At 40.3% G+C, this 22721-nt stretch overlaps 1 protein-coding gene across 1 annotated transcript; it reads right to left on the bottom strand.

The window, feature by feature from the left end:
• Positions 1-2067: 2067 nt before the first annotated feature.
• si:dkey-121b10.7 (heparan sulfate glucosamine 3-O-sulfotransferase 6) lies at positions 2068-22277 on the bottom strand. The gene is made up of 2 exons (XM_005932886.3): positions 21451-22277; positions 2068-3677 (listed from the first exon to the last, which is right to left on the bottom strand). Exons 1-2 carry the CDS (start codon positions 21921-21923, stop codon positions 3035-3037), a joined length of 1116 nt encoding a protein of 371 aa, XP_005932948.1. The 5' UTR covers positions 21924-22277; the 3' UTR covers positions 2068-3034.
• Between the last annotated feature and the right edge of the window lie 444 nt (positions 22278-22721).

The following is a 22721-nucleotide window of genomic DNA, read 5'->3' as shown; positions in this document are numbered from 1 at the left end:
TACAACTTGCCTAATAATTCTGCACTCCCTGTATATCCAGCTCCAGCCACCAACTTTAGTCAGTTTTTGGCACACACTTGTTTTAAGTGTGTGCCAAAAACTGACTGAACATGTGTCTACGTTCAAATGACTACAGCGCATTTAAAACTGCTGAGAGGCTTTCTGCAGTTTTATGTTGTTAGAGCCAGAGTCACTTTGAAGAAAGCATTTTCCATCATGGACAAACGTATAGTTTGACATCCTGGTGAATTATCTTAATGCTGAAAGTTAGATGGGAATATTGATACCTCTCTCACATCTGTTCACTAAATATGACGCTAAAGTCAGCAGATGGGTCACATAGTTTAAACTCCAGGAACTGACTGACTAACACTCTGGGGGATACAGTCAATTTTTCGGGTCTTTTGTGGCCAGGATGTCCTGATAGTAGATAACAGATATTCAGTTCCAGACTTCCTGTTCCATGTGCCATTTATTCCTTTTGAACAAGGATAAATTCCCAAAAAGCTTATACAGAGCTTAGTCATCAGGTGATGGCTGGTTGTTGATGATTTGTGAGAGAAGGAGAGCCGAAAGATTGAAAAAGAAGGTTTACAAGGTGGTGGTGAGATCTGCTATGAAGTACAGTGGGATTGGCTGAGCTGAAGGTGGCCGAGCTGAAAAGTTAATAAGATTTTAAATGGAAATGATCAGGATGGACAGGATTAGAAATTAATTTATCTAGGAGAGATAATTCAGGCTGAGCAGTAAGATGGTTTGAACATGTGCAGAGGAGGAAAACTGGCTATACTGGACAAAGGATGTTGAATATGGAGCTGCCGGGTAGGAGGAAAAGAAGAGGAGGACTACAGTAATGCAGAGGGTTGATGTGACAGAGTAGGATGGTAGAGATAGGGTTTGATGGAGGCAGATGATTTGCTGTGGCGACCCTTGAAGGGAGCAGTCGAAAGAAGGCGACGGTGATGACTCTGTGATTATCATATTTCATCATATGTGATCTCTTTTCTGATCTCCAAAACGATTGCTTATTTCTATCAAACCAAACCTTTTTCAAATGTGATTTGAGAAGCTTTTGCATAGTTGCACGCATATATCTGTTACTAAAGATGAGCACAGTTTAGACTGAAAACTGACTTGATTAGTAGGCTTTTTCTAAATTTAACAAATTTAGCCTACCAGCACATTTAAACCGCACTAATTACACATGACATTACCTTTTCACTCTAACCCTAACAGCTTTATTTTTAAGTAATGATAATGACGATAATGATCTAAAAAAAACTGCCAGTGCAGTAAAAGCATGCCTGGAAAGAAAAACACTATCGTAGATTGGCCTCACCAGAGCTTGAACTTCAGCAATGTGGGATCATCTAGATGGAGAACAAAACAAAAGGCCGCCGATATCTAAAGAAAAGCTTTAAATGTCCTTCAAGAAGCCCGGAGAACGATTCCTAAACACTACTTTAAGAAACGACAAAAAAATATTGCCTAAGAGAGATCAAACTGTGTTGAAGAATAAAGATGATCATACTGTTTTTGCCTTGTATAATCTATTTGTGTTTGAATAGGCACAACAAAATGGATAGATGTCTGCCTGGGTACTATATTCCCATTTATGTATTGATATATTTCAATAAACAGCTGCACCTATTTCCGTGGTGCAGCTCAAGACTTTTTGCATAGTACTTTACAGTAGCTGTGATGGATGTGGAACAGAGGCTAGCTGTGGTGTGAGATCATGACTGCTGAAGTGCCAATCTCATTTTAAAGCTGCTTTTTCTTTCAGGATGAAATATTAAACAAATAGTCTTTACAATTTCATATGATGTAAAGGAATGGGGTCATTCCTACATCATCTCTTGCAATAACACAACACCGATTAATTACGCGTTCTTTTCTAGTCATCACGAGTCTCGTACATCTTTTCCAGGAACCAGCAAATCATCTGCCCCGCAGATGTATGTTGTAGTCTTGGCAGCAGCAAACTCGGCCTGTCTGGAATGAATACAAAGAGTTTGATGCGAATACTTCTCAGAAATAAATTGCAAAAAATGACCCAAATGCTTGTTTCAGAACAAAATATTTAGTCAGAATTTCCAGCAGAATTTCAAATACAAAAGTTTCAGAGAAAACATCTCAACAACACTGTGCCACCTTATAAATTAGACTTTTAGAAATACACAGTTACATGTAAGTACTGTACCATGTGACAGGGTAAGTGTTAATCAAACAAAGTGGAAAAACAGTCACTGGTTTACTGGCTGTAAATGTTCCTCTCCAGTCTTTAACAATGCACTCATTGCATTAATGACATAAATAACTGCAAATTTACAGCTTGTAGTTGACCATGGCAGGTTTCCCTCTCTAACCTTTTTTCATCAGAACCAGCTATATATCATCTTTGCTACATCTTGTATTTAAAAAAATGAAATGATAGTCCATAAAACAAACTTTAGACTTTTTGTAAGTGTATATAACCAGAGTTGAACTGTTATTTATGTTGATTTAGTGTAACTATTTCTGAATGATCAACTTGTGTCTCAAACCATTTGCATTTATTGTGATTGCACCATTGCGTATCAGTTACTGTCGTTTGGTTTCTCATGGCTTTGTTCACCCATCGAATCTCTTTTTCTTTTTGGTTTAACTTTGTGAACGTCTCCCATTGTCAGTGTTTTGGATAGCAATGGCAGCTTAACTTGGGGTGTCAAGTGCTTGAAATCCTGATTTAAGTAAATAGGCATTATGCTTTAGTTTGCCTTCTGCTTGTCTGTATGAGCACAAAACAAGCCATTTGCACAAGACTTTGTCGAAAATGCTTGCTCAAGTGCTTCAAAGAATTGAAGTTTTCTAAACTTTGTTAGCATGGTTGTTATAAAGCCAGGTGAAGGCTCCTTTGTGCATTGGCATTCAGGTATCATACCTTAATAAATGAAAAACAAAAGGCAAGTTATACAGAGTAGAACCTTTGGCGACAAAGAACACACAGTATCCCTGCCTGTGTTTAACTGTTGGTGAATAGTGGTGGCAGTTTTTAAGAGCTTTGGTGAGTTGCCATTTGGTCCCAGCCAAAGTCGTGGCCAGTCATTTGGTAAAATTTAAGATTAAAAGGTCTGTAGAAGTCTCTGAGCCTGAGCAGGACTTCAGAGGGTATCTGTGGATGGGGCCTCCCCTTTGACTTCCCCAGGCAGCGAGGCCTGCTGCTCCCCTCAGGCTTCTTTAGGCAGGGGAAACCTTTGGTCTGGTTGAAGTAGAAGTGCTTATCTGTGACCACGCGCTTGAGCCCTAGGAAGTCCTGGACCCGACCCATTTCACCCGCCGGGTCTGTTACAAGGCGTTCGCCGCTGACAAACAGGAAGCGCGACATTGGAAAGTAGCGCAGCCAGTTCTCTAGGTGCTTGGCGTAGATGCCGATGCGTACGGCGCTCCAAGACGTGTCGATGAGGCCTGTGGTGGCGTTACGAAAAGCCAGGTTCTGAAAGGATGGAAGCCCGGGAGATTTGGACAGAGTCTGCGTGTAATCGGAAACAGCGCGCGTCACAGGGTCCCGAACCACCACGATAAGCCTGGTGTGGCGGCTCATGGAGAACACGCGCCGAGGAGCTTCTTTGGTGATGAAGTAGCTCGGGGTTTTCTCCATGGTTATCTGGCCTTCCAGAGTACGAGGCATCAGGTTCCTGGATGAAAGAGAGAAAGAGAGAAAAAGCCATTTAACATAGTCGAAAAGCCCCCCCCCCAAAACCCCACTACACTGTAGTCACATATTAAGAGTACATATTAGAGAAATGATACATTCCCTTAATATTTCCAGCACATTCCTTCGACGATGCCTCACTTGCCTTTGAGGCTTTTTGATTTCGGTTTGTAATTAGAGGGATAAATCGGTGATTAGAGAGAGATAAACATGGCATTAGCTGCTGGCACTGATGGAGTGACCATGTGAGTTTAGTGTGGGAGGGAGCTACTGAACGGCTACTGTAGGAAAACCGCGAGACTATGCTAACCTCAGAAAAGTAATTTCCTCATCTCATCCGCGGCCTCCTTCTAAACAAGCTCATAACCGCTGCTCTTGCTCCTGTGTTCCTCGATGATGGGAGAATGTCCGGCTGGCCTGAAGTAATAGCCACACTGCTGTAATACCACTAGCATTTCTTACAGCACTGCTCTCACTGACACCTGGAAATCAAAAGTATAGCAGCTAACTGTTACCTAGCTAACTGACATTATCTCATACTGCTTGCTTTGAATTGCAAACACACTGCCAGCTGTCGGTCTACCGGCTGCTGTCGACTAAAACAGCTGCATGCTAACTACAAAAGCTTCCAGCAATCACGAGGAAGTTCCTCCAGAAATTTAGTTTAGATTACTAATTTTGAGTAAAGATTGAGTAAAATGTTATATTTGCAGTTTGGCCATCTTTGCTAATCAAAAACACTGCATTCACTCACCAAGTGGGCATTTTTCAACAGCAGACACTTTGACCTGTCACATTAGGAAACCACAGGTGTTACTAATTACTGACGGTGCTCTGTTGTGGCTTTTCTCAGCAAGCCGAGACAGGACAGCAGAAAGAGTATCGCGCCGGTACCAGGGCCCCGAAACTGAAGCTGCTAAATGGAATTCAACTGTCATTAATCTTTTATTATTTACACGTGTGCCTTTTCTGCAATGGCTAAATGTTTTTTTCCAGAAAATGGTCTATTGCTCACATTCGGGAATGTGGGAAGACTCTTAGAAAGAACATGGTCAGATAGTCAAGTTATTTGGACAAACACACACTTTAAGGGTTTAGATAATCTACAAAAGCTCCAATATGACTCTGCTGTTGGTTTCATGCATATTTAGGCTTTATAGTCAAAGCCAGTCAAAATATGTAATATGAAATATTATTTGAAAGTAATTTGCACCGCTGTGAAATTTAAAACGTCGGCTCACAGTTTAACCCGAGGGTAGAAATGGCATGCGTTTGTTTTTCTCTGACTTGGAATAAAATGCAATGTGATGAAGAAGTTACTGTCAAGAGGCAACAAAATGAAAGTCACAGTAACTCTGCACCGTGCCCACTCTTTGACATTGAAGTACATTATGAAGTATGCTTCAGTTTGTCTCTTTTGCTCCCCATATTTCAGTCCACTCCTCTTTGCTCTCTATTTCCATTATCCCCGCCCGAGTGGACTGACCTCCTGCTCGCCATTGCTGCCACATCTTTATGACGTGACAGTTTATTTTAAAAAGGATGCTTCAGCAGAACAAAAACTTATGATTAGACTTACTTTGTGACTTATTTCGGCAGCGTCTAGGCACGGCAACACACTGTCCTCATGCGCAGTGTCACGCTGATTTTTAGTTGTAATTTAGGCCCAATCAGCAGTCACACAACATGTGTATGCCAATACAGCTGAACCATGCCAGAGCCCACCTCACCTCCAAGCAGGCAGTGGCACAGAAAACTCAACCACGCCTGAACGCAGTCAAAGAAAGTTGACTTTGCAAATGTAGATTGTGTAGAATGAGGTACGAATGAAAAAGTAACCTTAACCCCAGGCCAGTCAGCTGATGAGGCTTGGGGCATTGGTGAAATAACCTTTACTATATCCTCTAACTTTAATGTCTAATATTTGTCTTTGCAGGAAGCTTAAAGTAACATTTTAACCCTCCATCACCAAGTATCTCATATTTGATGCATGAATTTCTGACTTAAAAAAAAATCTAAATCAATTGCATAAGATGTTGCAAATATGATACAAATTAAAACTAATATATAGAAATTAATATTTGATTAATTTTTGTTTTAAGTTTTTTTTAGAATGTTCAAAAAACACTCCATTTTTTTAAAATGTAAAATTTATGGCCTAAATTTAATGTTTCAGGATTTACAGGGTTAAAACTGACATGATATGACCACCTTGTGGCCTAAAATAAAATAATTTGTGTTGGTGCAAATGGCTTTTTGGTTCATTACCTTTGCACCAATATGCCTAACAGACGCAAGTCTTTCACAAATTACTGGGAGCTGGATTTGGACAGATTCCTTTTATTTTATCGATCAATCCATGCCATCAAACTCAAGCAAAGTAATAACTAACAAAAATAAGATCCAAACGATAAACTGGGATTGTTATTTAATTTATGGACTATTTGGGCTGTGGTGGTGTAACTGCATTTCTACATTTCAATTATACTACTGCAGCAGTTATACTTGCGGACTGCATACAGCCCAAAGGTATCCTATAATAGGGCTCACCATGTCTTCTGGTCCAATCCTGTTATTGCCTTTGGCTCTCTGCTTGTTATTATCAGTACTTGAGGTATTCTAGGCACATTTTGGCTTAAAAAAAAAAAAGGGCTGCCCTCTTCCTCTTGATCTTTACCCCTACTTAGATGACTCAGACTGAGAGGACATACCTCAAAAAGTTCAACAAACCCTGACCGAAGCCTGTGTTTGACTGAGAGTCTCCATAACCTGCCAGAACAGATTGTATATAAATCGGGGGGAAATGGGAGGGAAAGGAAAACCTATTTGTCTCGTATCGTTTACTTCATTCAAATGCTACCGTAACACCAAAATGGAATCTAATAACCTCCGTTGTGAAAAATATTCTGCCAATTTTCCCTCTCCTAAAAAAACAACAAAACGCACTGGTTTGCAAAGGAGATTCAAATCGCAGGCAGCAGTTTGTGTTATAGAAATCCAAGTGGAGAAGAATGCCAGTGTTGCAACTGTGAAAGATCCCTCAGCTAATTTCCATGCTTCCCCCCTTCCCTCCTCAGCAGGCATGTGGTGGCGGTTGGGTCGGAGTCTTCGTGGTTGGTCTGCAAGTGAGGGGCTTACTGGGGCTCTGGTGTGTGGTGATGGAGACTCCATTTCTCTCTCTCTCCCTCTTTCTCTGATCCAACACACACACTCGGCTCCAACTCCGGCATGTCCCCTGGCATGAAACTCTGAGGGTAACACCAAATACACAACTTATGGCATTCATAAGAAATGTCTGACTTGGATTATGGGGGCTAAGGCAAAACAAAATTGTGAAATGTACAACAAATACCTAAAGGAAAAAAACCCCGATGCTGTTCCCATGAGTCCTCTCTCCATTAGGGCGTAGTGTAAGCTACAACCTATAGCTCAGACGTTTCTAAGCATGTCGGTCGCGAGTTTATTTCTGGTGACCACATGATATAAGTGGCAATATAGTTTTTATGGATCTGAGTCCCAGAAAAAAAGAAGCTGAAGACCTCGTTTGCATCCCAGGAAAGTTTAAGAGCTCTGCCTTTCAGAGGAAACTGCACTCTCACAGACAGTATGGGAAAAAGTTGTTGAAGCTAGGTTAAGAAGATGCTGAGAGAGCACTACAGATGTGATGTTTGCTTTGAGAGTGTTGATGGGGAAGTATTGAGAAGCTCAGAGTGTTTTTGTAGAATACCTGTATGTGAATGAGAGAGAGACAGGTGTAACAGTGACGATCCAACGAGTACAAGTAATGAAGGAGGATCATTTTAAATACTTGGACTCAACCACACAAAGCAATGGACAGAGCAAAAAGCAGGTGATTTGTGACAGAAGGATAGCAGCAGGAGCAACAGGGAAGGTTTACAACATGGTAGTGAGATAGTTTGGAGAAAGGAGCACTGAGAGAAAGACAGAAGTTGAAGAAGACCAGGATGGGACAGATTAGAAATAATTACTTCTGAGGAAATGACTGGAGGAGGAGGGATGGTGGATATACTGGGCGAAGGATGCTGAATGTGGAGCTGAAGAGCAGGAGGAAAAGAAGAAGAACTCTGTAGTGAAAGAGGAGAGGATGTTAGGGATAGAGTGAGATGGACACAGATGACCGTTAAAGGGAGCAGCCGAAAGAAGTGGAAGAAGACGATGCTGTTTTGGTAAATTTACTTCTCCCTATCCATCCTTGCCTACCTGTGTCACCCACTTTTTCCAATATGATTTCTGAAATCCCATCGGAAAAACATGTGCGATCAATTCAGTGAGTATTTCCAGCTGAGAAAAAAGAATAGTCGCATCCTTTAATTATCATATTTTCTGGCCCAATTAATATTACTGTCACAGGAATCAGCCTGACACTGGAAAAAATGATATTAACACCATCGATACCCCCTCCCCCTCTTTTTTTAATTGTATTTTTCTGAGTTTCCAGCATGTTTGAACTATTTCGTGAGTGTGCTGCGGCACTAAATGGATGTTTCATTTCAGTCAGGCTAATGAACGCCACAGTAACCTGTTTGAGGCACAGAGGGGCTTCTATTGACGTCGTGTTTACATTTTTAGGCCACACAGTGATGGAACACAGGGTGGGGGGAGGAAAGGGGCTGCCGGTAAGGGTGGATTACAGCTGAGAGAAGAAGAGGAAGAAGAAGAAGAAGATCAGCGATTGTGAGTCTAAAAAACAAATGGCGAGAGCCACAGATGGAGAGAAGAAAAGCAGCAGCGAGAAAGCAAAAAAACAGGGGCATCTCATCTAATCTCCCATTATCTCATGAAGATGAGAAGAAAATCAAAATGTTTGTTCTTTTTATCTGATCACAACTGGTGTGTGTGTGTGTGTGTGAAATGGTGCCAGAGAGAGTTTAGGGCGACCTAGCAACCTGATGTTTGTTTTCATCACACCTCTCCCATCAGCATCTGGAGCAGGAATGCGGTTTGGTCCGATAGTATGCTGATGTGCGTTTATCTGTGCATACAAATGCATCCAGGCACACACACTCTCTCTTTCGCACACACACACACACACATTTAGCTTGTGGTCTGTGTGGGTGGGCTGAGGTTTATTAAAGACTGTTTAAATGGCTGCAAACTTGTGGGCTTTTATTTATCAACAGAAAATGAGCACACATCAGTTTAGTAGTTTGTGCTGTCCTCAAAGGCAAGAGAAAAGCAGGGGCTACTTGACAAACAGATTATCTGAAAAAGTATTTTTCAGCCACCCTGATTAATCAGAACAAAATGAATAATTTTGGATTTTGATGAATGGAGGATAAAGTTTTTCTACAGTTTGATCATTACGGAATATAAGGCGGGACTTCTCGTAGCTAACACTACAGAGTTTGATCTTCTTTTATAAAAGCAAAAGGAAAATATCCCATGTACTAAATCGTAGATTAAATTGATATATCTATTTTCTTTCTAATACCCAGCAAAGATTATGCACATTCCTACCACTTTTTGCAACCTGAACGCCATATTTGTTTTTAAAAAAGCGGTTTGGTAAGGTAAGGTACTGTGAATGCCTATTATCACTTTTCCAGTGGTAAGCACATTCCCCGGCCATTTCCATTTCTGTTTGTGCACAACCCATCTTGCTCTGTCTGCCTTCTCCTTACACACACATATATAAACACAGCGCACACATGTGCACACTGTAACCATCTGAACATGCCCTCCACAGGATGGACCCACATCTGGGAGCAATGAAGTTCTTAGTTTGTGTGCGCGTGTTGGATGTGTGTGCGCATGGCGGAGATGAGGGAAGTGTTTCTGGTTTAGGAAGTTTCCCTCTGGTCCCAGAGTTCGGAGCTCTGAAAGCTGTGATCCATACAGGCTCTGCCGGGCCTGAGGCCAGATCCCCGGACCCTCTTAATCCCCACCAGCCTGCGCTGCACGGAAATGGACTCTTCCACCCCGAAGGTCAGGGGCAGATGGTTGCGTTTCACGTAGCGAGACCACCGGGGATCACGGAGATCATGTAATGCAACATGTCATCACGAGCGGACTCTCTCGTATGTGTTGCGTTTCCTTCCTCTATCTCCGACATTTTTTCTCGCCTCACCTCCTTTCTTCCACTCCTGATCCCCCCTTTTTTTTAACAACTTCAAAGCTTCCCCTCGGCCTCTACTGTATCCTTCAAAGTGAGAATGTTATGAATGCATTTGACATGTGTGAAGGGATTTTAAAACACACTGACATCCTCAAACCACTACAGAGGGACGTCTGAAGACGGATACAGTTAGCCTGCGTGTGTTCAAAGATCTGTAAAAGCTGCTGCGTGGAGGGAGAGGGTTGTCATTACTGTCGGCAAATACAGGGCTGAGAAGTTTCTGTGGGCTGATTAGAAGTCAGCAGGGACTGTAAGCAACTCAATAAAAGGGGAGCTAAAGTAGTGCTTCACTTTGTGTCTGTTGGAGTTGGGCCATTGCGTTAGTTGGATGATGTTTTTGGCTGCTTATCTTTATTTAAATGTACCCAATGCCTTGTATAAATACAAGAAATCTTGCACATCTTCTCCTTTACTTCTTTGGCTGCCAAAAATAGATTTGATCAATAATAATAATAACAAAAGGAAACTGAATGTGGGATTCTTGTGTGTCTAAATGCAATTCAAGAGCCTTTTTTTAATTCAAAGAACGACACCCTACAGGGTTTACGCAGCGTTCATTAAAAATGTAAGACCTTTAAAATATTCCAGGCAGTGATATTTAATTTTATATTACATTTTGTTAATACTTCCCAGCAGTATGTAAGAATTCCTAGCATTAAAAATTAATTGACGGGCTGACCGTAATCAGACAATGAGCTTCTAAGTTAAAATAGCTTTAGTATGAAGTATTGGTAAGAAGTGGTCAAAAAGCACTTACAATGCAAACCTAGCTGAAGTTACTGTCTCTGTTAGGACCTATAAGAATTTATGCCTGCTTACTGGCTGCTTACTGGACGCGTATTCAGTGTTTTTAATGCTTCTTGGACATCTGTGCTACGTTATAGGTTGGCACAAGAGTCTTACACAATATCTGTGTGACATAAATCCGTCACAGATCATGTTACGCTCCCTTCAGTTGTGTACGTGTGTGTTTTTGCGTGTGTGTGGCAGACTATTACACGCTCTGAAGGTTGCTGTCTGGCTGACGCACCAGGGTGGCGATGAGTATTTTTACCGAGGAGGTTTGCATCACTGGGGTAGGTCGGTAGGAAAGAGCTGAAGAATGCGTCTAGCTGAGGGGAAAAATAGAGGCGTAACAGTTAATAGACACATCTCAAGGCCCGAGAGCGGTGAGTGAGCGAGCGAGCGAGGAGCAGTCAGAGTTTCCCCTGAAAAAAGATCAGAGCAGATAATGAAAGAGGAAGCTCGGCATGCTTTTGTTGTCAAACGTATGTGTGAATTTCAATAAAACCACTAAGCTGTAGCATTCGGTGGAAACCGACAGCACTGAATGAATGTGTTTTACATTGAACTTCTGCCTTTTTATAACACATTATATTTTTGGGGGAGTAGCTTAACATTTTGGAAAATACTACACTTGTAAATCTCTTAAAGAAGACAGAATGAAGATCAGGAAGAAAGGATGTGGTGATAAGATCTTACTGATAACAGAACAGCCCGTAATGACAGAAAGCACTAAAGTATGGAAACCCTCATGAGTGTCTGGGCGTGTGAGTCTACTTTTTTGTGCCCGTACAAGTGAGTTTAAATAACTGTGTGTGTGTTTGCACGTGCATGTCACTTCCCCTGATTGCTCCCACCCTGCTTGACTTATCAAGTGGGAAAATCTACTGTTGTGGTCCTGCCGGGGCCCACAGCGGCCCGCTTGTGGGGCTTTATCTCCGAGCAGCTAGCCGGGGGGCCTTTAAGGGGCCCCGCCCTGCCTTTCCCCATCTCCCGAATGCAGGATGAATACGGCCAGATAGAGTGGGTGGAGAAAGCGAGGGACTCTTCCATTTCCTCCCTTCTCGAATGTAACCCCGGTGATGTCACAATGTCACGATCTCACCGACATCACAGGACGCTGCGGTTGTATAATTAGGCTGGCATTAAGATGTCAACACTTGGGAATGCATGTGAGCATGAGAGAAGTTTCTTTGGATTAAGCAAATACTCAATGAACTGCCCTAACACCACTTAGTCATATGAGAATGTTTGCTACTTTATCAAAGAATATCCAGAGGAAGAGGACACAAACACACGACTCAAGAGCAAGAGCGAACCAAATTGTGTAGAAACATGAGAAAAAAACAAAAGAAGAGCGCTACAAGAGGGGAAAAAAAGAAACTGCTGGAAAATTTGGGTGTAATGAGAACCAGATGAGCGAACAAGTGGGAGGCGGGAACAGGTGTGGTACATTAAACACAGGTGATACTAATGCAACTGAAGGTGGGACAAAAAAATCACAATATAGGGAAGTCAAAGACAGGAAGTAGAAATCACTAATGTACAAAAAAGACCACAAATTACAAAATAAAACAACCAAAAAAAGCAGTTATAATTATGTTATTACTATGTTATCTATACTACGTATATATATTTATATTATTATTTGCTCTTGACTGATGTGCACTGTTTGGCCTATTGACTGAATGACAATAATTCAATCAAACAGTGCACGTCTACAGTTCATGTATGAGCCTGTTTTGGACATAATAATGAATATGAGCATTTCTAGTCACTTTGTTCACATTAAAACCATACGGCAAAATGTATATCATTTTTACAGCTTGACAAATCTATAATAACAGTAATTATAATTTTATACCACAAATATGACCCATTATAGCAAACAGATAAATTGCTGTTTATTGCCTTTTGACTTGCTGTTAGTTTGCCCTCGGCCCAGTTAGTCCAGTTAAATATTAAACATGTGCAAAGAGGTACATGCTGTAATGTTTACCCTTCCCTTTGACCGTGCACTAGCACCAGTGAACACACGCTTCCACTAATTAAACAGCTCCTCTAAATGAGTACATACACATGTGGGACAAACACACCTCAGCAACGCTATAATTGACTCAATATGGACTTTTGCTTGCCTGGCAACTCCCCAGGTCCCGACCAATAAGAACACTCGATACTGTACGATCGTGGAAACCCACTTCCGAGCAGTTGCAGCCTTCATCCCTGTGGTTTCTCAGCTCATTGTTAGCACTGTCTTAAGCTGAAAAACGGAAATCACTGCTGGCAGAGACTGGGCTTTTACAACTGGAAACCATCCTTGCAGCGTTCTGCCATTAGTAGCATCTATCAGGCTCTTTGCAAGCTTTGGCTACATTTGTCCAGACATCAAACATTCAGGACACAGAAAGCTTTTGGATGAACATGAAGCAGGAGCTGGTGTTGGTTTCCAGATTTCCACCCATCACCCGTCTTGTTTGATGTTTTGCTTGTCCTCAAATTCAGCTGTAGCTCGCTCTGCCAGAGTTTCAGGCATAATTAACCTAATTTCCTCTCAAAACCCACACAGACATCACTAACAATCAACCAGTTATTCTAAGTTGGTTAGTTCCAGTTTAGGGGAGTTTTCTAGGAAGCTTTTGTAGCAGACAAAGAAAAGTGTGTTTTTCTGTGGCTGCAGGTTCTCACGACCCACCCACCCCCAAGCCCGTCAGGCAGTCAGACATTAAACAGAGATGGACACCAATGAGAGGTCAGCAGCCACACACAAATACACAAACCGTCAATAATTACCTGCCTCTCCAGTGAGAGCATTTGTGGCAAATTTGGTGTGGATTTGTGGATTAATATTAACTATGAATGAAAAGCAGGAAACATCGTAGAGGAAGCAGAATTAAAAGGAGATTTAAATGTCTGAGCTTTTATAGATTGTGGAGCTGACTAAAAATCCCCAGAAGATGGCGAATGTATAAAAGAATATAAAGACATTTAAATAATTTTCTGTTGTCTTTTACAACAAGCATTTTGAACATTTTGGAATTCAAACTGTTTTACTAACTATTACTATACATTAGGGTTGTTAAACGTAAGCGTATAAAATAAAAAAATTATTAAAAAATAATTATTAAAATAATGAAAATTAATTAAAATAAATACAAAAAAATATATAATTGAAAATATATAAAATTAAAAATATAATAACAAATATGAATATATAAACATTAAATTAAGTTGAAGACATAATTCACCAGTTTGTGGTTAGAAAAAGTACCGAATTTTTAACATAATGTTAAATTGAAAAAAAAAAAGATTTATTAATCACGGTTAAATGAATATCAATGTTGCATCATTAACATGGGCGATGTACTGGAGTTAAAAATATTCATTTTAAAGGGATATAAAACGGTACTTATATCCCAGAACTGTACACAGCTTCAAATTTGCTTACCATAGTTCCTCAAATATGAGTAAATATGGCAAAGAGCTACAGATCAAAATGAGCCTATGACTACCTCTGGTATATTTAAAGTAATGTCCACCAATGTAAATTGGGGTTGTTAAAAAACAGTAGGTTTCTGATAATGGCCAGAGGTGTGGTCGACATGATCAAATAAAGGTCTCAAATAAGCAATAATAAGCTGTTTGTCTTGTATGTTTACCCTCCTTTTGTTCGTGTAGCGGTCATCAACGTTCACGTTAGATTAGCAAAGCTGTGACACCATGAGTGCAGTGGGTAGCTGCTGGCCTATGAGTGAGTGGAGCATATAAGTATAATAGGTGCTTATTTAAGTGAAATAAATAAAAATGTGTGCTGTATTGTTACTGTAACATGTATATTTTTAAAAAATGTAACGTAAAAACCTTTTAAAAGTAAAAGTCAACATCAAATTTATAAGTATATATATATATGTGTGTGTGTGTGTGTGTGTGTGTGTATTCATATGCACAATATGAAGAGTGTTACCATTATTATATAGTTATTGACTCGTTAGTTTTGTTTCTCTCCTCACACCTCTTTCATTTCCTCTTTTTCATTTATGAGTAAGCTACGTCTGCAGATCTTGCACTATTTTTAAACCCCCCCTCCCCCAATCTTTCCTCATGCACGCTCATTTAATATAAAAAGACTAATAATAGTGTAAAGGGGGGAAAAAAATAAAGCAAGAGGTTTGGTGGAAATGAAGGCAAATGATGTGATGAAAAGAAGGTGAAGGAGGTAGAAATAGGATTATTATTTTGTCGTCTGTGGCAGCTCATCAGTCATCCTGATCTCGCAGGTCTCCTGCTGCCTCGTCTGCTCTGTCTGTTTAACGAGCAGAGGCTGATTTCAATGAGTCTGCGACTGAAGAACAAGAGCGACGCCCCCTCTTCTTTGAGTCTTACTAAAAATGCCCATACTCAGCACAGCAGTTTGGAATTAAAACCCCAAACAGAAGAATTAAAAACCAGTCTGAGCGATGAACAACACAAACTTTCTCTTTCTGTAACTGTGATTGAAATGTGGTAAGTTTCATACTTTCCCCAGTGATCCTTTCATTGTTCATCTCTCACCAGTCATCTGTTTCTATTAAATTTGACTGGATGAAAATGGCGTGCTGGCGGGGGGAAAGGTCGAACAGTGATGAGCTGTCAAAAAACTGATGACAGGGCTACATCAGGCCTTTTTTTGACCAAGTAAAAATCCATACCTCCTCCAGAACAAGTCTAGTTTGATTGAGTCACATTTAATTACAGCGCTTAAGCTTTTCCAGCTGAATTTTGTACTCGTTCTGATAATAACATCTCTCTATATATAGGTAAATAATCTCATGTGTGTCAGTTCTGACAGACATGTTGGATGATGCTACTAATGTTAATGGTTTGAACCCACTTGTTTACTCTTGTAGTGATACAGCTTCAAACATCCAAAGCACTGAACCTTGTCTTCCAAGGAAAGCTGCCTTTCTTTCTTTGCATTTCCTATTTTTCTGAATTCTTTATTGAAAGTGTCTCTTTCCCTCCCAATCCTTGTTTACTCTAAAAAAACACTCCGTAACACGCAGCTTCCAAGAATGTGAGTACTGAGAAATTCAACCAGAGAATCCCATGTGATTGGTAGAGTGCCCTAACAGGAAATACAACCTGGACATTACTGTCTAGGTGGCGCATCTAACCCTCAGCTGAATTATACAACACGCTCCCTTGGTTTTACGACAAGAAAACGAAATGAGTCGATGAGGAAAGAGAAAGAAAAGTAGTGACTGTGAGGAGGCATAAAGAGAACGAGGCTCTAAAAGGAGTGAGAGCGTGTCCAGTGGCTTTACATTACACAGTTTGAGTGACCTGAACAAGCCAATAAATCCACTCCATCAACACTCAGACTGTGGGGCATAAATGTCAGCCGCGGATGGGAGTACGAGCTTCTTGTCAACAAGATGGAATATTCAGAAGTTAATTCATTTCTGCTGCAACAGCGTGATAAAGGCAGAGAGGAGGAAATCGATAGGAAGAACGTATTTTAGGTGATCAATATGGGGAAATGACATTTATATCTGCGAGATATTTATAGCATCAAGAAATGGTGGGGAGAAGAAGAAGAAGAAGAAGAAGAAAGTGGATGGAGATCAGGTATGCAGCTGAAGCAGTGTGAATGAATCCAAGCTCACACACATGCTCACACTCACTCATTGCACACCATGGCTGTCTGAACCCCCATTCCCCACCACAAAGCCACAGAATCGTTTCCAGTAGATGGTACAGCCAAGGCTTTTCCACATATAAGCATTTTTTCTGAAACAATTTGCCAAATGCTTCCTTTAAGGATGTCCATGTGTTTTACTTGGTTACCAGCTGAAGACAGGGCCATGGCTCTCTGAGCTCAAAGACACTTTGAAATGAAGAGCTCTGTCAGAGAATACTAAGTGATACTTTCCAGCACAATTTCAGATGATTTTGTTGGCTTCATATGCTACGGTTCTGTTTCAAATTGATATATTTGAATCACTAGGTACTTAGGCTGTAATTACACTTAATTAGTCATATTTTTTTATTACAAAAATAGATTAGATTTGGAATTATGGAAAAGGCAGAAAAGCAGGAAAATCAAAGGAAGGAGGGAAAAGAAAATATTAGAAGAGTGCGACAAATTTGGCATTTTTGAGACAGATAAATTGCAGATATTTGGCAATTTAAGTATTTGATATTCTGATATATCTGTTAATATTTCTTTTGAAACGTCAAATATAAAAAGATTTCCCAAAGTTTGGTATATGTAAATATTTATTTACTACTGCTATGCTCTGTCCAGCTCTGCTAAGAGCAGCTAGTTGTTGTTTAGGGCGTTCTAAACACAATAGCCAACAAGGAATTTGAAAAGTGCCCTCTGGTGGACAAACTGTACAACATCAATGCTCAAAACATGGCTGAAGGGTGTTTCTCTAGTCGTTTCCTTACTTATTAAAATGTAATTTAACAGCTGTTATAAAACCAGTTGGCAAATTAGCAAATAGCTAATAATGGCTAATAAGATAAGCTCCAGATACTACAGTAAATGTACTTTTTATACAGACTATAATGTAGCATACAGGGTAAATGTGCTGATGTCAATAAATGGTTACATTATTAAAGTACCTATGCTGTAGATAATATTTTCAGAAGGCTAGTATGTCTATGATAAAGTTGCGTGTAGTTGCACAAAAAAACTAAAGAAGCTAATTGATCTCAGTACTTCTGCATAACATAGTTTTTAATAGTTTTTACATTTGGGGAGATATATCCTTAAAATATAAAATAAAATCATTTGACAATACTTTTTTTGCACTACTACCACCTGGACTGGCAGAAGGTTTAGCTATTTATTTTGTTAGCTTGACTTAGGCTCACTTTTTCAACCATTAGCAAAAACCTTTAGATGCGTTAGTCATTCCATCTGTTTATCCAAAAATTTTAGATATTGTATATTTACTTATTTCAGTTATTTACTTATTTCTAGTACCAATAAACTTGTATCAGATGTTATGTATTATTTTTTTCTTGTATTTTATCATTTTAACTATTTATTTATTTTTTACCTGGATATAATAGTTACAATAATTTATCCATTAGTTATCTAGCCTTTTTGCTACTTAGCTAACCTGTATCCAACTTTGTGTGATGTTGTGTAAATAAATTAAAAATAATTTTTCAACCTAATATTAATTTTACTAATATTACTTTTAGCTACTTAGCTTAGCATTACCAATCATCCTTTATTCAGAGGCATTAATCCCACAAAGTTCTGATGCATTATGTAGCATTTATTATATGTGATTCTACTTATTTATTATTTCCACAATGTGTTTAAATCACAATCTTTTTCACCCACCCTCCCCCCCAATGCTTGAGTAACTCTATGGTATAACATGTACTCCCTCCAGTTTTAAGTAATGTATGATCTAAGCCTTGTTTGGAGTCACTGGACTACTTCCACTTCCTTTGATCATCTATCTGTCTCACATAAAATAAAAAAGTAGATACATAAGTCAGTGCTTGTCTGTAAGCCAGAGGACTACATAGCCCTTGGGCACAATAAGTGTCCCCTGTTGCACACAGGTGTAGGATGACTGCAGTTCTCATCAAGGATGAGTGCTACGTGGCGAGGCGGTGGCTGGATGGGAGGGGTGTTGACTAATGCTCGATAAGGCCTTGTTTAACTGCAGCTAGGAGCCTAATTCATCTCAGCCCCTTCATATGTCCCTGAGCTGTCCACGTTAATGCCTGACCTGTCATTACACCGGTCCAATTCGCGCAGTGTTGACAAGAGCTGTCAGCGGATTAGGATGGAGCAAAAACACACATTTCATTATATCTTCAAAGGAGAAAAGAAAAGAGAGACAAAAAACACAGATGTTTTACATCACATCTGTGTTAAAAAGAACAGGGGTAAGGTCACTTTCCTATCAACAGAAAGTATAAAGAACATGTAAAGGTCACTGATCTCTCCACATTTAATCCTGTTAGGTCTTGCTTTGTCATCACTGACACCGGCAAATGGCTTACAAATCGTGACATTTACATTTTCTTTTCTTTCTTTCTTTTTTTTTTTACATCTCTTACGCAGCAATGTGCATTTAAAAATAGGTTCTTAGCAAACAGACTGCAGCCAGTAACACTAAAGAAAGAAGTTTTTTAAAAGATAGTCAGCAAACACAGCATAGCTGTAACGGCAGCACTAATCCACCTGATTAGTCTAGTTTTGCACCTCACTTATCTCATGGCTTTGGTAACATCTGAGAGGGAAAAGATATTAAAAAACAAACAAAAAAGGTTTCACCTTCACCTTTAAATCAAAATGCAAGCTTGAGGTTTTCATCAAGGTTACTGTGTATCTTTATCACTTTAGCAATTAATTGATTGATTTAAAATAAATAGAAAAAACTGAACTGAAATCTGCATTTAATTATAATTTAGAGGTTACGGAGGACGGGTGAATAAAACAATTAATTTCAAGCCCAACTTTTGGATTCCAGGAAAAATAAGATGATTAAATAATTGATTACTAAGTAAATATACATATTAACTGAAAATAACAGAAACAGTGTTCCACTGTTAATGAGCTAAAAATTCCAGTTTGTTTCTTTAACAGTTAATTTTGCATTTTTTGTATTACCCATCTATTGCTGACTCTGTTCACAGTGATCCCCTGTCTGTGTTTGTGATTCTCAGACATACTTATTACTCTGTCAGCTCTCTCTTTATCTGTTCTCCGTTCGTGATCTAGATTTGTAAGATAGGATCACAGCTGGTATTTAAATTTACAGATACCACCTTTTGCCACCTAACCATTTAACGTGCTTTTTTAAAAATTTTTGGGTGAATTTTAATTTAATTTTAATTTTGATTTTTGGGTGTCAGGTGCTGGGACCAGCACCTGACACACCTGTTGGCATGGAGAGCAAATCTGTTTAGATAAAACTGCAATAAAAGCGCAGCTCACTCACTTCTAGATTTTTATTGCACTCTGCCGATAAAAGTGTCCCTTACTCTGGTGTGCGCTGGAATTTTTATTGTCTAATTAAAGGTTTTATGGGATTGAACTAGTCCACTTCTGTGCTGTGCTTTAATTGTCCCAAAGTTCAGCATCACTGATGATAAACCTATCTTCACATCTTAAACTGAAACTGCCCCGAGAAGCATTTCCCACATACAAAACTTCCCCCATCGTTCATCTTTCTCTTTGTTATCATGCATGCACCGTGCATTTAGCAGGAAATCCCCAGCCTCTTCCACCTTCAGTACCACTGTTAAGTGGTAAAAACGCCAGCCTACACTTGTGCATGCATACTTTGATCTCTGATGTCACTCAGCAGTTACTGCACCCTTCCAGCGAACAGCTGATTACCTGTATTGACGACACCTGCCACCCCTCCACATTCACCTCTACCCTTTCCACATCTCTTCATCAAACTGTCATTTACTCTGCCGATCCTCTGTAATGGCTCTCATCTTTCCTCCTCCGCACACTAACTCTTGATTTTTTCTGCCTTCTGCAAATTTGAGGTGATCTGTAATGTCCATCTATGTTGTTAAAAGACAGTAAAAAAGATAAATGTTAACGTTTTTCTCTGGAGCGTGCTATCATTAAAAAAAAACTGCTTCATTGATTCAGTAGAAAGAGCAACTTGTACCGAAAGATATATGTCCTTTAAAATCTGGGCCACCATCAGATCAACGACACCACCAGCATCCACAATAACCCACCCTCTCTCTGTGTGATCAGGGGCTGATAGTGACGGAGGCTCTCAGGGGACCAGCATGGACACTTAGCCAGGTGGTGTGTCAGCTCAATAAACAGCAATTTATTGGCAGGGGACTGAATACGCTGCCATCCTTGCAAGCTATCAGCAGAGCATCTTATTGGTGCTGAGAGATATTAATGAAGAGAGAAAAGGTGAGGAAAGGGGTTAGAAGAGCTCAGCTCTCCTCTTTCACTACAGCCTGGACTAAAAGAGACTTTATTTGCACTAATAAGGAGGGAGTGTGTTGAATTTGTTGTGTTATTGTTACATCATGTGCCAGGCAGTTCTATTTCAATATTTAGTGCAACAAGGAAGAGACACAAACACATATTTTCAGTATGTGAGTCCTCTTGGGATATATCACCTTTATTTCAAATGTGGCCTCAGCCTGAACATACATACATAAAATTTAAAATCCTCCCACTGAACCAGTTATTGATGTTTATTTCTTTGCTGATTGAAGGCAAAACAGATTCCAAAGGAACAATTTTTTTCCCGCTTCTTCTTCTTTTGATTTAACATCTGCCTAATCAGGCGTCTGCCACATCAAACTGCTCTGACAAGCTACATTAAAACCGCAGCTACTGAAGATAAAAGCCATATCTGGTTCAAGTTTCCATGGCAGAGCAATCCAATATAATCCGGAGGGGAGCACTGATAGTACAGGCCCGTACAGAGGGGCTCGATTTTTAAATCCCGCACATGACCTGTTATGAATACACCACTGTCGTATTTAAATGTCTTTTATGAAGCTGAATATTTCATAAAATACATGTTTGCGTTTTTAAAATGCGAATTCGTGGGGGAAAATGTGTCCGTGAACCAACATTATCAACGAAGGATAAATGGGGTATTCACATTTACGTAAAGAAAGAGAAAGCGTGTTTTTAAACTTAGATTCCGGAAGTTTGAAGTCACCACAAACAGAAAGACTTCTTGAGTCTTTTAAGGTCAGTATCCGTTTGCCCATTTTGCTGTTTGAGGACTGCTGGAACGAAACTCGTGATTTTTATGAAAGATTTCATAAGTCCTTCAATAAAAAAAATAAAATAAAAAGGAAAACAAAGTAAACACGCCTTTACCTGTACCATTCCAGTCCCTTCTCGTAGAAGCGATCGAAGAAGTGCGGCTCAGCGCCCACGGCTCGCACGTCTGGATGGATGCGCAAAAACTCCAGGAGAGCCCGAGTGCCACCTTTCTTCACCCCGATGATGATGGCCTGAGGGAATTTTTTGCTGCCAAAATTATTGGCTATAGAAATATTGTTGGACGGGGGATCACTGTTCGTCAAGTCCGACAGCTGTTCGCGGACAAACGAGACCGGAGACGCGTTATACGCGCCGAGCTGCTCCGTTTCTTGTCCATCTTTAAAGATAATTTTGGTTTGGAGATTACTTCGCTGGTCATACACGGGTCTGGGCAGGGATTCGCAGTAACCGTTGAGGCAGTAAAAGAGGTAAATGAAGAGAATAATCATGGTAAAGAAGACAGGCAGCTTGGAGTGCACCTTCAGGTGTCCAAAGTTGAACGCAGCTCTCCATTTACTACATCCCATGGGTCGCAATCCTGAGCACGGGGACACGACGCAGGAAACATGCCATATCAGGGGGGTTGGATACTAAAGTCAAAGTGACAGCAGCTTAAAAAGCGCCTGTTTTGTGCCACATGTCCAAGTGACGCAAAACTTGTCCACCGCACATCCAAAAGCTCCACATGTTCCTTATTATCCCTCTCGCCCCCCGTGACTGTCCCTGAATCCTGCAGTCATCAAAACAAAACAAACAAACAAAACAAAGTTTCTTTAACAACTGGAGCAAAAATCCACAAAATGAAAACGCAGATTCAGCAGGTTGAATCTGCCGCACAGCTCTCCGTGCCTTCTGTGCGCCCCTGCGGCTCCCTGGCAGCGGCTGTGTAGGAAACCCTCAGCGATCCTTTCCGTGTGACTGCCAAATCCACGCCCTGTTTATCAAGCGCACGCCCCCTTCCAATCCTCAGCTCGTGCCACGCTGAAAATACAGCGAATAATTACGCGGGCACGGCGCGTCCCCTCTCCTCTCCGAAGTGACAGAGAGGAGAAAACGCTCATATCGCGTTATTTTGAAAGCAATTTTAGAGAAATATGGTAGTTAGTTTAATTGTATTTAATGCACCGGGAGAGGAGAAAACGTCTGGGAAATGATGAAGAGGGGATATTAGTTTTTTGAAAGCAATTTCCCTTCATTTCCCCTTTAAGTCACCACATCCACTGCTGAACTCTCCGCATACAGGAAAACCACGCGCTGTGCTCCAGGTAACCGGTCGCTTTGAGCAGCTCTGTATGGCCAACTAGCGGCCACCTGCTGCCTGCTAT

This window comes from Haplochromis burtoni, unplaced genomic scaffold, assembly GCF_018398535.1.
Source record: "Haplochromis burtoni strain Fernald_Lab_line unplaced genomic scaffold, NCSU_Asbu1 Contig_162, whole genome shotgun sequence".
NCBI lineage: Eukaryota > Metazoa > Chordata > Actinopteri > Cichliformes > Cichlidae > Haplochromis > Haplochromis burtoni.
The sequence above is the reverse complement of the archived record's forward strand: the minus strand, read 5'-3'. Positions and strand labels throughout refer to the sequence as shown.